Source organism: Notechis scutatus, chromosome 1, assembly GCF_049901735.1.
Source record: "Notechis scutatus isolate UNSWTSFEM ecotype Mainland chromosome 1, rNotScu1.2, whole genome shotgun sequence".
In the NCBI taxonomy this organism is placed as follows: domain Eukaryota; kingdom Metazoa; phylum Chordata; class Lepidosauria; order Squamata; family Elapidae; genus Notechis; species Notechis scutatus.
The window spans coordinates 51,257,737-51,280,756 of record NC_142009.1 but is presented as its reverse complement, the minus strand read 5'-3'; the positions used below and the strand labels follow the sequence as shown (position 1 = coordinate 51,280,756).

Here is a 23,020-nt window from a genome sequence, read left to right as displayed (position 1 = left end):
CTCAAACAGCAGAGCATAACTGGCTGACTAATTCTGGAATTTGAAGCCCACAAGTCTTAAAGTGGCCAAGTTCGAAAACCACTGGTGTTAAAGAAAAGCTGGTTGACTATAGGAGAAACTCAAAAAATTAGAATATCGTGCAAAAATTTGTTTATTTCAGTAATGCAACTTAAAAGGTGAAACTAACATATGAGATAGACTCATTACATGCAAAGCAAGATAGTTCAAGCTGTGATGTGTCATAATTGAGATGATTATGGCTTACAGCCCACGAAAACCCCAAATCCACAATCTCAGAAAATTAGAATATTGTGAAAAGGTTCAATATTCTAGGCTCAAAGTGTCCCAGTCTAATCAGCTAATTAAGCCATAACACCTGCAAAGGGTTCCTGACCTCTTAAATGGTCTCTCAGTCTGATTCAGTAGGAATCACAATCATGGGAAAGACTGCTGACCTGACAGTTGTGCAGAAAACCATCATTGACACCCTCCATAAGGAGGGAAAGCCTCAAAAGGTAATTGCAAAAGAAGTTGGATGTTCCCAAAGTGCTGTATCAAAGCACATTAATAGAAAGTTATGTGGAAGGGAAAAGTGTGGAAGAAAAAGGTGCACAAGCAGCAGGGATGACTGCAGCCTGGAGAGGATTGTCAGGAAAAGACCATTCAAAAGTGTTGGGGACTTTCACAAGGAGTGGACTGAGGCTGGAGTCAGTGCATCAAGAGCCACCATACACAGATGGATCCTGGACATGGGCTTCAAATGTCGTATTCCTCTTGTCAAGATGCTCCTGAACAACAAACGTCAGAAGCGTCTTACCTGGGATAAAGAAAAACAGACCTGGTCTGTTGCTCAGTGGTCCAAAGTCCTCTTTTCTGATGAGAGCAACTTTTGCATCTCATTTGGAAACCAAGGACCCAGAGTCTGGAGAAAGAATGGAAAGGCACACACTGCAAGATGCTTGAAGTCCAGTGTGAAATTTCCACAGTCTGTGTTGATTTGGGGAGCCATGTCATCTGCTGGTGTTGGTCCACTGTGCTTCATTAAGTCCAGGGTCAATGCAGCCATCTACCAGGAGATTTTGAAGCACTTCATGCTTCCTTCCACAGACGAGCTTTATGGGCATGCTGACTTCATTTTCCAGCAGAACGTGACACCTGACCAGACTTCCAAAAGCACCAAAACCTGGTTCAATGACCGTGGGATTACTGTGCTTGATTGGCCAGCAAACTCGCCTGACCTGAACCCCATAGAGAATCTATAGGGCATTGCCAAGAGAAAGATGAGAGACATGAGACCAAACAATGCAGAAGAGATGAAGGCTGCTTATTGAAGCATCCTAGTCTTCCATAACACCTCAGCAGTGCCACAGGCTGATAGCTTCCATGCCACGCCGCATTGAGGCAGTAATTGCTGCAAAAGGGGTCCAAACCAAGTACTGAGTACATATGCGTGCTTATACTTTTCAGAGGTCCGATATTGTTCTATGTACAATCCTTGTTTTATTGATTGCATGTAATATTCTAATTTTCTGAGATTGTGGATTTGGGGTTTTCATGAGCTATAAGCCATAATCATCACAATGATGACAAATCGTGGCTTGAACTATCTTGCTTTGCATGTAATGAGTCTATCTCATATATTAGTTTCACCTTTTAAGTTGCATTACTGAAATAAATGAACTTTTGCACGATATTTTAATTTTTCGAGTTTCACCTGTATACTCAACAAAAGGAGGCCCGTGTTTAGAAACATAGTTTCACACAGCTTATGTGAAAGCATTTCAGACTTATTGGAATGGAAGGGGAGGGCTATCATTTTGTGTTTTTGAGAAAGCTGGAAGATGTACACATGTATCATTGGATAGGGAAGAAATGTTCTTGCCTGTCCTAATTACATTGTACAAGCTCCTTCTAAGAAATTTCTGAGGACGGATAATGCATGGAAATATAGCAGTTTATCCTGTTCAGCACACATGCAGAATCAGGGCCACCATTCTTCTTCAGCACCTGGAGGCTTATCATTTTCTATCCAAAGAACAGGCAGCTACTGTTTTGCACATGAATGGGACATGGTGACTGTTATTGAGCTATGGTGGTGCAGTTGTTAGAATGCAGTATCGCCAGGAGTTCAATCCTGACTGGCTTAAGGTTGATCCAGACTTCCATCATTCTGAGGTTGGTAAAATGAGGACTCATATATTGGAGGCAATAGTTGGACACTCTAAACTGCTCAGAGAGTGCTGTAAACCACTATGAAGTGGTATATAAGTCTAAGTGTTATTGCTATTTTTATTTCTCTTCTTACAAGCAGTCCTTCCGACCCTTCATCAGCTATGCATCTCCAGCCATTCTTAAGGGCATTTAAGAAGCATTGAAAGTCAAGCATTAAAATTCGTCATTAGTATTTTGAATGGTAAAATGTTTTTTCTTTGTGGGTGAAGATAGATGATAGGTAGGTAGGTACATCATAGATAGATAGATAGATAGATAGATAGATAGATAGATAGATAGATAGATAGATAGATAGATAGATAGATATTCTGATGAAGGGGAAGGAACAAAGAGATAACTACAATGATGTGATTTTATTCTTTTCTATAAGAAGCTTTTTAACTGTATTATTAGTTATTTTTATTTTCTTTCTTTCTCATATGCAAATTCACCATTGTGACTTTCTGTAAAATGCCAATTAAAGCATTGTGCATTGTCAAATGTTTAAAATGTACAGCAGGAACTTTCAGAATGCAAAGATTCACCCACAAAATTGATTAATACTCCTGTAAGAAGCCAATGTAAAAAGTAATTAAAGAAATTATTCTCAACTTGCTTTAGGGCACCATTCACTTTATTCTGCATTGGATATCCATTTAATAAATTCATGCATTACAAATAATATTCAGCAATGCTTTTCTATTGACCCCATTAATCCTTGATACTTTTTTTCAAAAATTGATGAGCCCATATAATATGGTGATGGAAGTTCAAGTCACCAATTGACCACAGAACTCAGTGACTTTGTGACAGTACCTTCTAGCCCAGTGTCTTTTACAGGGTACTTTTTGTGTGAAAAAAGTAGAGGAGGGTATCATGAATTTTCAAAAAATATAGATTATAAATACTTAGGTCACAGACTCTGGGGTAGGGTTTAAGGAACTCCAACCACAGCCATTCAGCCTTGATAGGCTTGAGCCAAAGTTTCTTCCATCTCATCTAGACCAAAACACTCCAAGACACATAGATAGCTTCACCTGTGACGGCTGGTTTTGGTATTGAGATATAAAGCTGGATGTCGTTGGCATATTTATGACATTGAATCTCAAATCAGTGGATTGAATCTCACCCAGTGGTTTCATTTAGATGTTAAACAGGAGAGGGGAGAGCCCTGAATTACCCTACATGTAGGTTGCAATGTCTCTAGATTTCAGACTTCAGAAGCAAAACCTTCCTGTGTCATTCAAGCAGCCCCTACTGAACTGCACTGCATGGCCTGAAAAAGGTAGTGAACCTTTCTAAGCAACTGGTCCAGATCAGACAGGGAAATGATAGAACCATGGCTTCAGAAAATCAAGGAGTGCATTGAGCTGACTGAGAAGAAAGCAAGAAAGCACAAGGAAAGGAAGGAAGGAAGGAAGGAAGGAAGAAGAAGGAAGGAAGGAAGGAAGGAAGGAAGGAAGGAAGGAAGGAAGGAAGGAAGGAAGGAAGGAAGGAAGGAAGGAAGGAAGGAAGGAAGGAAGGAAGGAAGGAAGGAAGGAAGGAAGGAAGGAAGGAAGAAAGGCCCCACTCTCTGCCAAACTTTTTCATTGAAGATTCTTGTTGTTTGGAAGCTGAGTCATGGCAACTGGACTTCCTTTCTTGTTGACTCAAAACATTTTGCTGCTGGACTTCTGGTTTGAGCTTCTTCAGTGACAGACCGAAACCTCATCTCTGCGAGGCTTCGATCTGTGCTCGCCACTGGAGCGACCCGAGCCGGCTGGTTTCAGGGCTAAGCCACCCCGTAGAGGTGGTGAAGAGGGGGGAGACTGCCAGCAGGGTTGAAGAGAGCCGCATCTCTCCTCCCCAGCTGGCCATTACTCCCTTTCCCGAAGGCGGTTGCAGCAGTGGTCAGAAATGGCCACCACAAAGAAGAACTCGACCGGAAAAGAATGTGCAGGAGGAAGATAAGAAGAGAAAGTTTTGGTTGACCGGGTCAAACAGCAAAAGCAACAAATAAGGTACCCTGGAATTGAAACTGTTAAAAAAACAATAACATTGTTCCCTAAGAAGATTTTTAAGCTGCGAAGGAGAGAGAAAAGGGAAAAGATTTGGTTTTCTCCTTTTCCTATACTGACAGCTAAGAGACTTAAGCAAGAAATTGGAAAAAAATCCACTTTGACATCAATAGGCATTTAATGCTGAAAATAAAAAGTCAAAGGGATAATAAAGATTTCTGGATAATTAAAAGCTTTTGAAAACAGGAAAGGAGAGAGGAAGAATAAAAGGGCAGGATCTGGAAGGGAGGAGACTGCCTGGAATTAAAAAAGAACTTACAGCAAAATCTCAACAAGACTTCCAAAAGATACATTCTAACTGAAATATCGCAACAAAAACCCCAGGAAGAGAAAGTCGAAAAAGAAATAAGAAGATATAACTCGGGACTTGAGTTGGATTACTTGATGATTTCTGGATTCCTGGTTATTGTTTTGAATGACTAAAATCAATCGGGTGGTTGTTTAAAACTGTTTAAAATGGCTCCACTTTTAGAAGAACTGAAAATGGAATTTAAAAAGTACAAAGAAGATCCACAAGAAGGGAGAGGTTCTTTTTGGCTTCGTATTTCAGTTTTTAGAAATGGAGATTTGGAATTATGAAAAACAACAAGAAATGCCTGCAGAACAAGAAGATTGCAACAAAGAAGAAGCCATCTTTAATGAACAAGTAATCTTAGATGGGGGGAAAAAAGGAAAGGGGAGAAAGAGAACGGAAAGTTTAAGATTGGGAAAAACAACTCAAAAAAAAAATAGAGTGAAAAATAAGTATAAAATCAGAAAGCAACAGAAGAGGGAAATGCAGAAGAGAGAATTAGAAGTAGAGAGACAAGGGGGTAAAAAGGGGAGGGAGAAGATGAGAGGGAAGAAAGAAAGGAAAATAAGTTATAAAGGACAGAAGCAAAATATAGAGAAACAGGGTCTATTTAGAGATAATGGGTGAAAACTTAATGGAAAAAGGGATTCTGCAAAGGTACATAAGATAGTATGGTTATATTAGAAGCAGAAATAATTTTAGAAAATATGAAACAATGTATGATTAAAATGTCTGATAAAATAGCTATCGTAATTCAGTGGAATGCTTGTCAATAAATAAATGTAACCAAAGGTATATTTAATGATTTATAAAACATATGTGAAGAGAAATAAGGAAAAAATAATTATGGAGATTGTATGTGTTTTTAAGGAAGTATGATATTTAAATAAGAGTTGAATGGATGTAATTAAAAGATATAAAGGTGTCATACTCCAATTAGTAACTATAGGAGAAAATTTGTTTAATGAGAAAAGATAATATGAAATTGAAACAGAACAGACAAAAGTATAAATATAATGATTTGAATTGAGATGAGATGAGATAATCAAAATAAAATTGAGAAAATTAAAAGAGGGGAAACTATATAGAAAATGTAAAATAGTATAAGATATGGAATAGAATACAAAAAGGAGCATGAAATTGAGTTTTGTGTCTGTATAAAGAAGTTAAATCCAGGACCATGCTATTTTCAAAAAAGATGTTTTACTTGTATTTTGTGTGTGAAAACCCAAGTAAAACTTTATTTAAAAAAATACATTTTGCTGCTTATCCAAGTAGTCTGACTGAAGAATCTACTTGGATAAGCAGTGAAACATTTCGAACCAACAAGTCCAGTTACCATGACTCAACTTCCAAACCCACTGCCAAACATTGATAAGGACTCATATTCTCCTTTCTTCCTTCTCCTTCTATGAATTTCTGATGGAAATTCTATTTCGGAAATCCTCAAGAAACATAAAACTAAGATGAACAGAATGAGAATGAAGCACTTAAGCATGAGACAGAAAACATGAAGTGTTAGGTCAAGGAAACATGGCTACTGGAATAATAAGGATTTAATACCTCAGTGAATTACTAGTATGAAATGGGCATAATGATCATATACAGAGAACAGAGGAGGTAGGAATCATGAAATGAAAGAACATAGAGTGGATGGGTTAAGAAGAAGACCAAGAAAGTTGAATGGGTTGATTTAGTTATTTTGAAAGGGAGCACTGAGCAGTTTGAACGTGATACATAGGTCTGGTAGAATCAAGGATGTAGAGAGGTATGTAGATGTATTTCATTTTCTTTTTCTTATCTCATGCCTTTAATTTCTTATTCCTTTTCTAATACTTTTCTTATACCAAAAAGGAATTCTGTGACGAGTAGTTATTTATATATGTATGATAATATTTCTTTGTATATGAATGTGGAGAAAGCCCCTAGTGATTCTGATGTATTAAATTATAATTGAGAAATAACTCAAGGATCAAATATGCTCTTTGGGAGAGATCACTTTCTGGTAGGAAAAATATTATCTTTTTCACAGATTCATATATTTGTTTTGTATGTCTTGTAAATATCATTCCTCACAGTTTCTATATTTAATTTAACACAAAACTCTGAGCAACTCAATTGCATGGGGGAGGGGCGAGAGTTGCTGGCAGACTCCTAGAAGAAAATTGAAATGTACATGGTTTTTTCCCATATATCAGAGAAGTGCAAAAATCTAAACTGACATTTTACATCAAATGAATTATGAACTGTGTACTATGTACCTAAGGGAACAACAAGTAAATTAGATTTTTGTTAAGGAAGGGGGAGAGAAAAGCCAAAATAATAAAAATGAGTTTTATCTGAATTTGACATGCAATTCAGTGGTCTACACACATGAGATTATAGATTATTTCAAATAGCAGATACTTCAAACAGTTTGTGAACAAAGCAAGTATTACAAGCTATAATACAACTTGAACATTACACTTAATAATTATTGCTTGATTATAGATTTTGTCTCATTTGAAGATATGAATGCTGGAATACTTATGGATTAATGTTAACAAGAATGGGAGAGGAACACAGAATTATACATTTGAAAGATATATGAAAAATGTTTTACATATTTATATTCACTTTATATTTCACAAATTAAGTTCACTTAATAGAATGTGTATTTTGATGGACATTTCTTTAAAATGCCATTTAATTGATAGGTTTCCACTGGATGCAATAGGAAAGAGTCTTTTGCAGATGATTAAGTACTGAATAATCAGCATATCAATCCTATCTGCTGAGTTTATTCTTTCTGGTTTGATATGCTTCTGTGTACCAATGTTACATATCCAGTTTTGTAACCTGCATTTTGATGCACATAACTAGGATGCACATGGCTTTTGTGCAGAAAACCTAATAATATTACCAGTCAAAGAGTTGGGCAAATGAATCCATCACATTTGCTTTTCTTTCATGCATTGATTGTTCCTACTCTGGGCTATTTGTACAAAACTTTAGAAAACACTGTGCTTTGTGAATGGCATGTTAACAAGGGCATGTACAGAATACTCGAGCAAAGATAAATTCAACCATTATGTGGGAGGTGCTGTCTACTATAAAGACTGCAATTATAATTATGAAGTTTGATATTTTCCACAAAACCAAAACCAAAATAACCTATAAAGATAATTGTTCTAACTCTTTCTAAAATTGATCTTTGAGGACTATGACATGACCTTACTGATCTGGAAACAGCAGTTGGCCCAGAGTTAAATGCATCCTTGTTCAACTACTGTCTTCTAATGAATTTTGTTTAAATGATTTGACATTTCTGTAATTATTTTTTCTTTCAATAAATCTATATTTTTCAAAATAAATGAGATGATGTACCTGCATAAAAACAAAACATTGTTCAATAAAAACATCAAAAGTAAACTGACATTGAAATTCAGGACAATATCCAGGCAGATCGAAAGGTACTATAGTACAAGTTTAATCAAATGCCTGGGTGAAGCACTATGTTTTAAGATGGCAAGCGCAGAAATTAACAAACCAATCAATTGGCCCCAACATTTAATGCCACAATAAGCTTCAGCAGTATGAAAAGATACAGTTGTAGAATAATAATTCCATAAAATTCTACTTGGATTACTTTTCAATCTATGCATCTTTAAATGGAGGTGATTTTGATAAATTTTTGAAGAATTGTAAGTATTGAAAGCTCTGTTAAGAAATGTATTCATAAGTTTGGTTTGGCATATGAAGTCCTTTATAGATGCATTTTTGTTGTTTAATTCTTCTTTTGGAAGCTCATTATTCTGTGGCTTGTTGGCTAGGTATCTATTTAAACAGCATGACATCTAATTGGCTTTCCTGGACAGCCATAAATTTCGTTGAGTGTATCTCTGACATGTATTTATAATCATTAATCAGTCAACTAATTGCTTATTGGCATTTTTTAAAGTTCTGTGCACCATTTACCACATCAGTTTCAGGAAGGATGATAAACATATAAATATGTTTGCAAATAGTCCTTGTGTGATTTGCAAGCTCAGAAAACAAGGGATACTGAAAATCCTAGTTTTGTGAAAGAAAGCTAAATAAATTAACTATCAATTCCACACACCAGCTACAAGAAGTGAGCACCTAAAAAAACTGTCAGTCATCTTTTTCTATCGATATACTTACAATTACTTTACATGCTTAGCTACATCAGCAAAATTAGGATTTGGAATATATATACAAAATTACTTGCAAATAGTTCTACTTGTCATTATTCACAAAGTCATATTTGTTTCCGCTGGTAAACACTTCAGTCCTTATGAGCTGATCACAGTAGTGTCCTCTGGTATACTACAGTCTGCTATACTAAAGACTGAAATAGGAAATGTTGCATCCTTTACCTTTCACTATGATTGTAGTCTCCGGTCAGTGGTCATTTGTCCATGTTGATGCTCAACTTAGCTACAGAGTTGATTTATTGTTTCTGTTCAATTTTTCAGCCACTCCTGACATTTTATGACCTGATTTGCCAGGATTTTATAACTGTTTGAGTTTCTGTAACCTCATGTTTGGCTTATCAGTCTTAGTATTTAAACACCTAGTTTTCTATTGTAATTTAGTATAATTCAAGATGCTGAATGCAATCTATAGACTCCTTATTGGCATTGCATTAGGTCAGGGGTGTCAAACTGATGGACCATGGGCCGGATGTGTCATGTGCAGGTCATTTGAAAAATGTTGTGAAACATCACATGATAGCAACATGATGCCACAAGTTTCAGGCACTAGTTTACCTGAAGAACCAGCTGTTTATCTCTGGCTGCCCTATCTTACCAGACAAGATAATCCTTTCACTTACAAATGTAATCTGATGGAATCCAAAAAGCATGCCTTTTCTATCACAGTGTGTGTCCAATGGAACAGAATACCCCTTAAGATTGGGAAAGACCTGACTTTGCCAAATGTTGGTAGAACATTTAAGACATGGCTGTTCTCCTGCACATGATTAAGATGAATTTGGGTAAAAAGGTTATTATTTGGCTATATATTGTTTGTTCCTTTTTGTTAATGTGTTTTTTAATTTTCTTTTCTATTATTATAAGTCACATAAGAATTATAAATGAAAGGAACTTCCCTATAAATTGATTGATTGAATAAATGAACAAATATTGACCTTTTTATTTTTCTTCCATTTTTTCAGGTATTCTTCAATGACTTTTGTTTTCACATTATATATGTGAAAAATATATGACAAATCCGAAATGGCATTAAAAAATTAGTCACATACCCATTTTATTGCATTATTTAAAATCTTAGTTTCTTTCTTCTTTAGAAAGAAATGTCTCAGTTTGATAAGTTCACCAACTGTATGAAGTTCTCACCGCTTAGATGATCTTACTGCATTGAGCACAGTTTGCATATTTTTTGCTATGTAAGGGGAGCTGTTAGGAAAAAAAGAAACTCAACTGAAATTCAGTAATAAAAAATTGTTTCTTTTTATTTTCCCAGATTTTGAAATAAGGACCCCCAAATTCTCAATTACATTAGATATTAGAATTTTTAAAATCTTAAACATTCTTCCTGTTTTATCGATCAGATTTGTCAATGAAGGAAGAACAAAATGTTCTTAATATAGTATCATTAGTTTTATTAAGTCAGATTAAGACTAGCTGTGTTGGTATATACCAGGGCTCTGGGTCCACATGCGCAACTTGGCTGTACAAATCTCTTAATAGTTCATTTATTTTTATGTAAAGCCTGTCCTTTTCCCCCCAAGAATTTGCAGTGGTATTTAATTTCTTAACCCTTGCCTAATCTCCAAAATAGCAAAATTGACTAGTTTATGCTGCTAAGGAGAAATAAAATTAAATTCTTCACCCATTGCACTTTTCCAATATACTTGCTGTATGCTATTTTGCCATGCTAATTGAGCATTTATTGGACAAGATGTGTTGATTCACTAAGTTACCAATGGAGTGGTTGCCCCTTGAGGGATGTAGTAAACTTCAAAAAGGGCAGTTGAAGTATCATTGTTTGTTAGAGGCAATATATCATCCTGATAGGTAAATGGCTCTTCTATTAAGAAAGTGACAGATAAATTATTGCTCCCTTATAATTATTGCTTTTGTATGAAGCCAGTCTTTATAGGAAATGTTAAGACTAAAGAAATGAAAGGGGGAATACTCCCATCAAGTTCCTATTCATAAAAATATGTGACATTTTTTAATAATGAGAAGTTTGAACTATTGTAATAGGTGATCAGCTGTTGGATGCTCTTGATTAGTTTAACAGTGGATCCAGTTTATCAAAGTACCTTGGAAAAAAGCATGTTAGAGATTCCATTTAGATCCTTGGAGTGCAGTCAGGAGTTTTGGAGGGTGATTGAGTGGAAGGTTGCCTTTCAGAAATTATATGTAGTTTATAGATAACTTTTAATGCAATAGGAACAACCTACACTGCTCTACATATAAACCAGAAGCAGGTAACCTTTTGGCAACAGAAGCTGCCATTTTTTTGTATTCTGAGACACTTGCAATTTACTATTACAAAATTCGTTAATAGGAACTCTGGATTAAGACAAGGCAAAAATTTAATGACGAGACCAGCTTATGTTTTGCAGAGAGAACAGGAACAGAGAAGCAACACTAGGATCCAATGCTCATTTCACTATTCTTAAACCATGGCTTATGAAACAGGAATGGTGGCTTTGAAAGTTTAATTATCAATAAATTCGCAGGACATCAAGTGTTCCATGTACAGCATTTGATTAAACACATTCAACAGAATTTCTGTTCTATTTACCAATCTTTTCACTATTTTATAACTGCTCTCAAACCTCTCACAAATGTCAGAACTAGCATTTAGATGTGTTTTAGAAGTTTGAATTCTGAAAATGACTTCTAAATCCCAGCCATCAAGCTCAGTCAAAAGTGCAAATGTAACTCTTACATTTAAAATCTAATTGACTTCCAATATCTAAAACAACATTTCAAAGAAGTTGTTATTAATCAATCAGTAATAGTTAAAATAGCCTAAGTAAGATTTTTCATAAATTCTGTCTATAAAAATTGCACCTTATTTTTTGAATATCTTCTGAGACAAAGGACAACAATGAATTCCTTTCTGCATCAGGCTGAAACCTCTTTTTTACATTTTAGCTTAATTATTCTTTTTTTGTTCCTATCATTGTGATTACTATTGTATTTTTGCTTAGAACGTCATTAATTTCAAAAGTCTACTTTCATCTACCCGGAAATGTGAATAGAATGTGATTTGTGTGCAATTAATATAATTAATAAGTGGTGTCATGTTATCATGTAACATTGCACTCCTTCTGATCATGCTTGGCTTACCATTTGACTAGAACTAGAAGTTAGCAAGATGGCTTATTATATAGCTTGTAATTGCTGAGGATAGAAAAAGCAGGTATCTTTAGTCATTGGTTCTGAAGCTGATTTCTTAAGTTCTCTTGTACCAGATAGCAATCATGCTCAGGTGAGCCACATCAATTGTTTTCAGATGATGAGATAGATACACAGCATTATAAATTCGAGAGCATCACATATTAATCTATCTATGGATTTATATTAGTATGGATGTACTATGATAACATTATTATAATATAAGAAGTATGTAGCCCAATTCTACAGTAGCACACACAGATGTTAAATTAAACTGTGCTTTAATTGCTGTTGATCCTCAATATCAGTTTTCCAGTGTATTGAGTATTTTAATTCCATCCAGCATATGTTGCCCACATCTTTTTCTGCTCTAATTCATCCATGTTTTTCCAACAGCTCCAGATGGCATGTTGCCTCCTAGACTTTCATCTGCTACTCCAACCAGTCTTCAGGTTTTCTGGTCTACACCAGTTCGCAACAATGCTCCAGGCTTACCCACATACCGACTCCAAATAAGATTTAAGAACTGCTCAGAAAATAATACAGAGTAAGTAGGTAAATACTCTGTATATTCTGAAGAGATCCAAACTGGTATGAGGTGGTTTATCTGAAATGCACCAGTCCTGTCTATACAATATTCCCCTGTGATGTTGTATTTCTAATCTTAAAATATGTATTTTTCCTTTAGGTTGTTTTCTAAACCAACAATTTATTTACATCACATACTGAAGGATCTGCAACCATATACATCTTATGAGTTGAGAGTTATTGCCTGCAATGAATATGGTGATACATTCAGCAGCTGGACTCTGATAGATACAGAAGAGGATAGTAAGTAGCTTGAAAAAGGACACAGTGTACTTTTACAGGACATACAATGTAAAAGTCAATGTAACGGTCATAGCATTTATTACGATTACTGAAGCTATTACTATGCTTTTTGACTATGTAAGGCTGTATGTAGATTCTGGTCAAAGCCCTCTGTTTTTTAAAAGCATTCTCTTTAAAGGTAATATAAATGTTAAAAGAACCTATCCTCTCGCTCCTATGTAATTTTTATTATAAAAATAAAAATGTTTTTTAATATTGTCTTTTAAAACATTTTAATTTTTTTATGCTTTGGAAGATAGTGAGAAAAACCTCAGACCAATAGATAAATAAATGCACATCCTGGAAGGATATCATAACTTTTTAATTGCATTAATTATGCTACAATCCTAAAAAGTTTATCAACCCTGTTAGTCTCATTCCCATTACTTGATTCTTCTAACTAAGGATGCTAAACACTAAATATTTATCCTTCAGCATGCAATTTGTGCCCTACTTCCAGGGAATGAATGACTCTATTTCACAAACTTCTCTCCAAGAGCAGTTCACCACTTGAGAGCTAGATAGCAGTGATAGATTTATATTGTGGTTATAATATATGCATGATCCCAAATGAGGCCACCTGAAACCTTTTTGTGTACTCCTCAATTCATTCCAGAGTTGTTGCTGATTTTAGCTGAATGTGTAAAAATTAAAATTACTAAAATTAGATGGGGATGGGATATGGGGATGTGGAGGAAAGATTCAAGTTATTCAAGGTTTAACCTAATTATCCTTTTTCTAGATCTTAAATAATACCAAGTATGTCAACATCCATCCACAGAAAATCCGACTCTGTCACTTAAGACAACTGTCTTGGGAGCAGCGGTCCCAAACCAATTCTTTGGCTTACAGACAAGCAATTGTAAATGACTCCATTAGTTGCCAGGATAGGCCAACTAAGATAGTTACCCCCAGTTGAAACACACATCTCAATAGAATTCAGCAACAGAATTTATGGTGCATTTTAGAAATGTAATAAATACAATGGATATTGGAGACAAAAGCAAATCCATCAGTGAAATCTGTCAGGGACAATAGGACAGTCTGCCTTTGTTTGTAGTATGTGTCTTCTGATCCACTCCTTCCAAACTTATATTAGGTTTTTAATATCTTTGTTACAAAAAGACAAGTAGACTTTTTTTTTCTGACAATACCATTAATTAAAAAAATGTCAGCTGAATGTCAGCCTGTTATAAAGCTCTTTAAGAAACAAACCAGGATTCTTTCAAAACCCATAATTGGATGGATTCTTAAATATTAAGTATTATTGTTAGATTTTTTTATTTTAGTTTTTTAACCGTAGAAGTGGCAATTGTCTGGAACTCACTTTATATTCTTTGAGTTGCAAAGTTTGATTAAATGTACGATTCTGCTTTGGAAAGTTCACTAAACACCAGTCTCCTACAGATATGTTCTGCCTGACCTCTGAAAAGTATACCTCTCATTACCTTTAAAAATGCAATAATCTATTTCTGTTGCCCACTGCATATATCAAGAAATTCTATGATTCCCATCTTGCCTGGCCATCAGAAGATAATTCTGCACTAGTAAGTAAATAAACACTTGTCTCTAGTCAGATGATTAGAAAAGATTAATGATAATTTTATACCTCCTTTTCTTAAATAGAGTCTGAACTTTTGAAGCGGACAAGCAAAATAGCCTCTCATAAAAGATAATTTCATTTGGCAAAATGAAACTACCTTCCAGTATTAATGTAATAATGAAATAGCCTGAGGAATCAATCAAAGGCATTAAGTGATATGCCCCTCCCCTTCCACTCCTCATCTGCTGTAGTTGGCTCTATAAACAATTCCTAATAAGTAACAGGAGTTTATTATTTTATTTTCAGCCCTGGCAGGCAAGATTGTGTTACTGTCAAACTCTTGCAGGCTCTCATACAGTGATAACTGCATTGACAACACATTCTATTCCACATTGATTTTACAGTTAAGGACCTGATTGTGATATATAGAGATTTTAAGAATTCTGCTGAGAGGCTGACTTTTGCCTTTTATCATTCCATTAAAATTTTATAACCATCTTTTTCATGTCATTTCACCCATGAATTCTTACTTTAAAAAGTGATTGCTGCTACTGGGTGCGTACCTTTTTTTTTTTTTTTTTTTTCATATCTAGAGCTTTGTATTATATTAGCAAATTATTCCAATTATAGTTAATAGTTGTGTTTTACATAATTGTGGTGACCCAGTCAGCCAAGCAGGATCATGCTAGCTTATGGTGTCTTCACAGACAGAGACAGACTGCCAAAGTATCTATTCATCTAACAAAATGATGAGATAAAACTTTAATTCTTTTTCCAGCAGTGCCAATTCAATTCTCTAAAGTATTGTTTGTCCTGGATATTTAGACTAGAGTTCAGTAACAGGTAGTTTGAAATCAGTACAAGAGTGAACCATTCATTGTGATAGAATATTAGGCAGCCCATGACCTTTTGGGTCATCATTTCAGAGATATTTCCTTACCTAAACAGTGAAACTGAATGGCTGTGTGTAAGCAAAAAAGCAAGGAGAGCGTGAGTGACTTCCAACTTCCTGCCTTCTTCCCCAGTGACTTTCCTTGTAGGAAGCTGGCATTGAACCCTGGAAATGTCAATTAAGTGACTGTGGCTGAAATGGCAGGGTGGCAGCACTGAAGTAGCCACAAATTTGTCAAATTCTAATTTTGCGAAAGTTATCAGTTCCAGATTTTGGACACATTCTGCAAGTTAGCTCAATTGAGGTACCTTGGTTTAAAAATGGTTGCCCTGTGATGCACATTTTGCCCAATTGACAGTTACAAACATATCAAACAGATACAATAGTTTGAGTAACATATAGTTAAGATCTTTACTAGCAACCAAATAGGATAGTTCATTTCACCTGTTCTGGGCAAGAGTAGACATTTCTGAACTTGCCTTCTGGGTTTAATCTAAGATATATGGCCGTCAGGTTCTCACAGAGTGCTATTCCAGCATCAAAATCACTTAGGTGGGTTCTTTAAATGGGAAAAGCTCCCAAGCATAACCAGCTGGTCTTGTTAGACCTGATTCCTTGAAGTAATCTATTTGAAGTATCAGCCTATCCCTAAACAAATCATGTAACCCGTATATTCCTCCATTTTGCTATTCTTTAACTTTTTGCACAAAGATGTTTGAAGCAGAGTTCCCAGGCTGGGTCTCATGTTCACAGTTGCCATATTTGTAGACAACAGTCAGGAGCTGTGGTTGCTAAGACTTGCCTTTTCTGCATCCGCTGTAATAAGTGTATCATCCTATTCCTCTTTCATGTATGAAAATTATTCCTAGGTCAAGGATGTGACATGTTTGAATTAAGTTATCTTTTTTTAAGTGTTGCCATTTTAAAAAGGGAGCAATAGCAAATGAATGTAAAAAGGTATCCTTTCCTTTTTAATGTTTTTTTGGGGGGGAGAGAGGCAAAGTAGAAAATTAAGTTAAGCCTCTGTTCTCATAAGTTATAGCAGATAATGTTAAAAGGGCTATGTCTAAACTCAGCAGGGGTTAGTAATACAAGTTCATCTCATTATCCCAAATGTTGTACCTATAATGCTAGCAGTAGGTATGAAAGCTTTATCTTACTTATCATAAGAAAAAACAAACTGCTTGGTTATTTTCTTCCTGCAGATAACCACAGTCCAATTGTCCAGATAGATGCCTAATTAGTAAGTTGTTGACCAGCCCTGTAGAAAATGAATCTTGAAAGCTGAATTGCTTTAAGTTGACTTTCCAAAAATCACTATCACTTTCTGTACCTTAAATCTTAACAAAATATTCCTTTTTTCCCCTTCAAAATTATTTAAATCTAGTTATCATTTTTGGAACTATGGAAAAAACCAATCCTAATACAAATATGAAGATCCAAATACTTTCTAAAACTTTCCAGAATAATTTTGAATATTACTTGTATATTTTAACCACCTTCTAATATGTAACTTTGCAACTTATAGAAGCAGTCGCCTAAAATTTGTATTCACAGGAATTTCACAGAAACTTACATAGGGGTAATTGCTGTTATAAGCAAGATATGCACTGATTTATCAGGTTAAAAAAGTAGATAGTGATATAATGCTTCATGACTAGCTTACTTTTCCCCTTCTTTCAAATGGCTGCAGACTGTAACTCAAGGTCCCTGGCACTGTTGCCTTTGAAAATGTGAACATCTGATTCTATGAAAGGGAGGGGGGAGCCTTGAAAACTCTTTTAAATGATTACAGTACTCAAGAATATATTTTCAAAAGATTTTCAATAAAATTTAGCATTAACACAAAATCTCATAAACACCAAAAATGCTGTGGGCAGAATAGGTGGGCAGTTGACCCCTGACAACAATTTATAGATTTCACGAGATGGTTTATAAGAATGCTAAATGTTCTGGAATTACAGCTGTTACTGATCAGTGATTGAGCCAGATTTGTGTTTTTGCACCATGTTCTTGCTTGTACCTAGAGAGCAGTAAAGCCTCAATATAATAAAAAGCACCTGCATTTTAAATGAAATTTCAATTGAAAAACTTAACAGCCCTTCAAATTGCAGAATTTAACGCAGCCCACTAAAGCTTAAATAACGTTTTGCCTCCATAGGCTGAGGGGTTTTGCATTCAAGGTGACTTGATTGTGTCGCATGATGAAATTATTTACAATTAAGGGACTTCTCAAGGGGGGGCAGTTGCTGAGTATTTGCTGTTCCACGACACCTATGCGGGCATATGGTTCATCTTTTTCAGTATTCATGGAAGCTCCTGAACCTTTATGATAATTGAATCTGTTAGAGTGCTGAGTGGAGCAAGCATAAAACCTGTTAACCTAAAGGTCAGATCTGTGCATTGTTTATTTATCAGTAGGTGAAAGAGCTAAATCGGCAGCTTCTGTCACAGTCACAGTAAAAAATCACCTACAATATTAACAGGGAGTAGATAAATTGCAAAAAATGGATTAGAATGATAAACAGACGAGAGCATAAATATTGCATATGTAACAAGAAGCATAGGAATAGCTTTGCTGGGATATGAAACAAGCAGGCTTGTTACTATGGTGTGATGAAAGTAATTAAGAATGTGTTCTGAAAGAACAACAGCAAAAGTTAAAACAATGATTCTTGCCCAGTTTCATATATTTTTTCTTAAAATCATGAATTAATTCTTAAAATTCATTAATTGCTTCAGATGAGTCCATTTGGCCATAGAGTGGATTATAGCAGGCAAGCTTTCACTTGTTCCCTCTGCTCATCGTCTTCTCCCAAGGGTTTGACTGTTCTTCTAATATAATAGGGGTGGAGTACAAGGGGAATTCTCTTGAGAGTTCTTTCATATATTTTAGCCTAGTTCTGCATCTCCTTTTATGTTTGCATAGAACAATGGATAGTAAAAAGGTGCTTTTGATATTAGAAATAATATAGAAAGTTCTTATTAATGTTAAAAGTTCTGGGAAGTTTCCTGTTGCATCATACCAAACTTTCACTTAGGAAAGATGTCTCATTTAGAGTAGCCTTTAAGAAAACTAACCCTAGAAAGCAAACAAATAGTTCTTCTCTGACACTATTTTTCCATTGTAGTTCATGTTAGTAGCATATCAAAATTGAATTCCTGATCTTGTTTTAATTATGGGAGGAACAATACTATATTGATTCCTAATTAGAAGGGGTCTGTATTCAACAAACTTTTCTACTTGTTGGATGGGTCCTCTCAGCCATGGGAGACTTTTGATTCAGTGGAAGTTTTTCACTGAATAAATGGGAGAGGAGTTGACCTTCACCCACATGTCACTTGTACCTTCAGTTCTCCATCTTTCCCTAAAATCTGGTCATGGAAGTTGGGAATTACAATGGAAAATCAGAATTGCTTTCTGCTATGGCACTGTTCTAAGAAGAGTCCCTAAAGAATATATTCCACTAGCAGAATCCATAATGTATTCCTCTAAATCATTGTAAAAGTGGGTAAAGTTAATACTCTGTAGAATCACTGACTATAATGGTTGAGTTAAGCCAGGATTAGCCATGGGGCTGGTTTATATACTGTTAAATCATAATGGATGGTTTCACTCATCATATTAAGCCCAAACTGAACAAATTGCATTATATTATAATGTTATTATAAAATGAGACCAATGGGATTCTCAATTCACCTGAGAACTAAATGATAGGTTTCAAAGAATAAATAGTTACATAATCTCTGTTCGCTATTGCATTCATTACAGTAAAAGGAGCTTGTGGATGGGTTCTCTCCATTGCTTATATTGTCTTTAAGAAACAAAGGTATTTTCCAGTGAAAAAGTTTCATTTTTGCATTATATAGCTGCACATTAGGAACAATGAACTTATTCTCCCCCACAACCCTTCTTCTGTTGTAGAACCAGGACCTATTGACCCACCACTAATCCTGGAAGTGAAAGCCAGAGAAACAACCATTTCCTGGCAGCCTCCTTTAAGGCCAAATGGCATTGTCACCCACTACAACATCTATCAAAACAGCCATCTGCATTCTACTGTTCCAGGAGCTAGAGCAAAATATATTGCATCTTTCTTGCAACCATATACAGTTTACCGATTTCAAGTAGAAGGATGCACTTCCAAAGGGTGCTCCCTTTCCTCTGAGAGCCTACCTATACAAACCCTTCCAGATGCACCTGAAGACATCCCTGCTCCAGAATTATACTCAGACACACCAACATCTGTGCTTGTGTCGTGGCAATCTCCTCTTCATTTAAATGGACCAGTTGAAAGCTTCACAATAGAGAGGAGAATAAAGGGAACAGAACAAGTATCCGCAGTAGCCTCTTTTCCTTCCAATTGTTCCAAGACTTATCTAGACAAAAGTCTTAGCCCTTGGAAAAAATATGAATACAGAATATTGGCAAGCACTTTTCAAGGTGGCATTAACAGCAGTTCTTGGGTAGAAGTCATCACAAGGCCCTCAAGACCTGAAAACATCCAGGCTCCTAAGGTGCAAGCATTAGATCCATATACTGCCCAGGTTTGTTTATTCTTATTTTTATTCTTCCCAATCACTAGAATGATAAAAAGGGGGCTCAGACTTCTGCCTGTCTATGAGAAGGATGACTCTGAAAACTGAATTGAATGACAGCAAATTGGGAAGAGGAAAGAAGCTGGCAAAAGAAAAGCTGAATTGAAATTAAGCCAGATCAGGCCAGGGGATGTTTCAAGAAAAATTCTCCCAGTCTCAAAAATTCTCCTGTGGGAGAGACAACGAGGCACTGAGTTGTAATGCTGCTGACTGATTAATTCTCAAATCCCTCTATCCTTCCAGAAGGAGCAAATGTTCCAGAAAGAGCAAATATAGATACAAACTAGATAAACTATCATGAGGGGAGATGCAAAAATGCATACATGTAAAGATACAATATACTGCTTCACTACACACAATACAGTTACTGGTAAATTAGATAAAGGGGTTGGAAAATATTCAATAAATTATAATCTATATGCTTTCCCACCTTGTTTATTTCCTAATATTAATTAACTGGTGATTTCACATAGACAACTTCTAGGGATTTCATTGGTTAATGTAGTTGCCATGCACTGAGCTCTTTCAACTTTATTTGTTTGTTTGTGAAAATTTATATAGCCACCCAACTCACTCTCAGTGACTTCAGGCAGCTTACAAACATAAAAATATCATTTAAAAAATCAACAAGCCTTGGTGGCGCAGTGGTTAGAATCCAGTATTATAGGCTAATTCTTCCAACTGCCAGGAGTTCTATCATCACTGGCTCAAGGTTGATTAGGCTTTCCATCCTTCTGAGGTCAGTAAAATGAGGACCCGGATTGTTGGGGGCAATAGGCTGATTCTGTAAATCACTTAGAGAGGACTGTAAAGCACTGTGAAGCACTACATAATTCCAAGTGCTTTTGCTATTTAGCAATAACCTGCCACCTCCCCTTGGCAACCACAATTAATAAGCCACTTGATGGGCTCCACCAGTCTGGTTTCTCCAGGTCCATTGGCACAAGTGGGTCTTTACCATCTTACAAAGATTCTGTGTGTCAAAGTGGGATGCAATCTTATCTCTGTTGGGATGATGTTCCATAATTAGGTAGCCACCATGGAGAAGGCCCTTCTTCTTGGTCCTGCTAGATGTACCTCTTTAAGAGAGGGGACCTGTAACATTTCCTGCCTCCTCACTCAGGTGGGTTGGACTGGGTAAAAATGGTCTTTAAATAACCTGGTCCCGAGCCATGCAGGGCTTTAAAATGAATAGCCAGCACCTTGAATTGGACTAGGAAGCAAATTGGCAGCTAGTGCAGTTCTCATAAGAGAGATGACATGTGCTCATCTAGTCTGCACAAAACCAGGTGGGCTGCTGCATTTCACACCACAACTATTTTGTGTCAAGCTTCACATTTCATCATGACTGACCTTTATCAACTGTTCTGCATCAACCTGCAACCAAAGTAATCCAGATAACTTCTTGTTCCCATAGAAGTTTCATCTGTTATTCTGTTATTCCATTCAGATTAATTAGTTACTATTCCATTGACTGGCACATTTCAAGTTTCCTATCATACATTTTGCTGGTCTGGGATCAAGGTATGTCTCCTTGCATGTCAAAGGTTCACTGATATCTCACCTCAAGTGACCTGACCCAGCATCTTCATGTAGATGTTAAGGAGCAAGGGAGAGAGAGGAGAGAGAGAGAGAGAGAGAAATGGATCACATGAGAACAGCTGCTGGGTCAATTTCTCCTTCCCTCTCCATACTGACTAGAACTGTCTGCTTATGAAGGAATGGAGCCACTGCAACTCCATATCCCCCATGTTTCCATGATCTCAGAGACAGTTTATAAAGATGCCAAGATTGATGTATTGAAGAAGGATGAAGGCTTACTTCTGATATCCAGACCCAAGTGCCATTCATCTACCAGAGCAATATGGTTTCCATTCCATAATCATAGTTAACCCTAGCTGCAACGATTTGGGATAATCCTTTTCATTTTTAGCAGCAATCTTATTTTCCCTATATCAGTTCAATAGCTATTGGACAGGTTTTATAAATTAAAATAAATAAATAAACTAATCTCCAGAAAGATTCTATCTTACACCTGGGAACAATAGAGAAAACAGCTCTCTTGCATGTGACCCAAAAATCAGTCTTTTGATATTAAGAAGTATCTATAACAGCACCTTTCCTGGAAACATTGGTTCTTGGATTGGGCAGTGCTAAGACAGGTGGTGCCTCAGATTTTTCTACTTACAATTTTCAGTTTTCTGTTTTTCCAGTTTTAGGTTTATGTTAAAATCAAGATGTCTTGACAGAGAATGCCCCCTAGATGTTATTAGTCTGGACATCACCACCCTTGCTAGAATTTGATTCATCGTTCTATTGTGACTTTTCTTCATCAGCTCCCTTGTTGTGCACTAAGGTCTCTTTAAATTCAACAGATTACTTTCCTGTTGTTTTTAATTGTTATAATTTAATCCCAAATGCAGTAAATTAAGTCTGTTTCTCCATTTTTATCTATTTGATAGTATCTTAGGTATTTGTGTTGTGTTGTGCTTCAAGCTTCCTTTTCATATGAAATATTTTAAATAATACTGTGGGAATATTTAATTTTAATCAAGAAAATATATAGATGCTAAATATAGTTTTTGTTTTCATCTCTGATAAATCAATACATTAAGAAAACAGTTTTGGAGGACTGCCTCAGAAATTTTCAATTATTCATATCTTTCATTTGGGAATGAACTCTAGAGGACAGGATAACTACTATTGTTTTGGCTTACATACAAACTTCATTCAGGGGAAATTAGTGTAACTAAACAAGAGGGATTTTTGTAGCTTAGAAGTCTCTTTTGTGTAAATATACACATGCTTCCATGGATTCAGTCTTGTACTAGTGCCAAAAATATTGGTACAGTAGCTTGCTCACTGGAGCACAAAACAAAGGACGTTTGCGTAAGGATAGAGATTATCCACTGGAATCATTCACACTGTTACTGCTAAAATTGTTGTTGCTATTTTAGGAGATTTATTCCCTGTGTCAGTAGAATTCTTTGTGTCTCACATACACACACACACACACACACACGCTCACACACACACACAATGTATTGGAGAATATGAACAGAATCACTATTTTTTTTTAAAAAAATGTAGTTTGACATATTAACAAGCAATAATATTTTTAAATGAGAAATGTCTTGAAACATTCTCTTAACTCTAAATGAGATTAACTAAATTTAT

The 23,020-nt window shown here is 35.8% G+C and overlaps 1 protein-coding gene across 2 annotated transcripts in view; it reads left to right on the top strand.

Moving 5' to 3' along the window:
- The window catches only part of USH2A (usherin), a 502,972-nt gene that overhangs the window by 293,834 nt on the left and 186,118 nt on the right, over positions 1–23,020 (top strand). For both annotated transcript variants that reach the window (XM_087963894.1, XM_087963886.1), the window contains exons 39-41: positions 12,336–12,486; positions 12,628–12,770; positions 19,170–19,792. In XM_087963894.1, the coding sequence (XP_087820020.1) occupies positions 12,336–12,486; positions 12,628–12,770; positions 19,170–19,792 (917 nt within the window). The remainder of the gene's footprint in view (positions 1–12,335; positions 12,487–12,627; positions 12,771–19,169; positions 19,793–23,020) is intronic.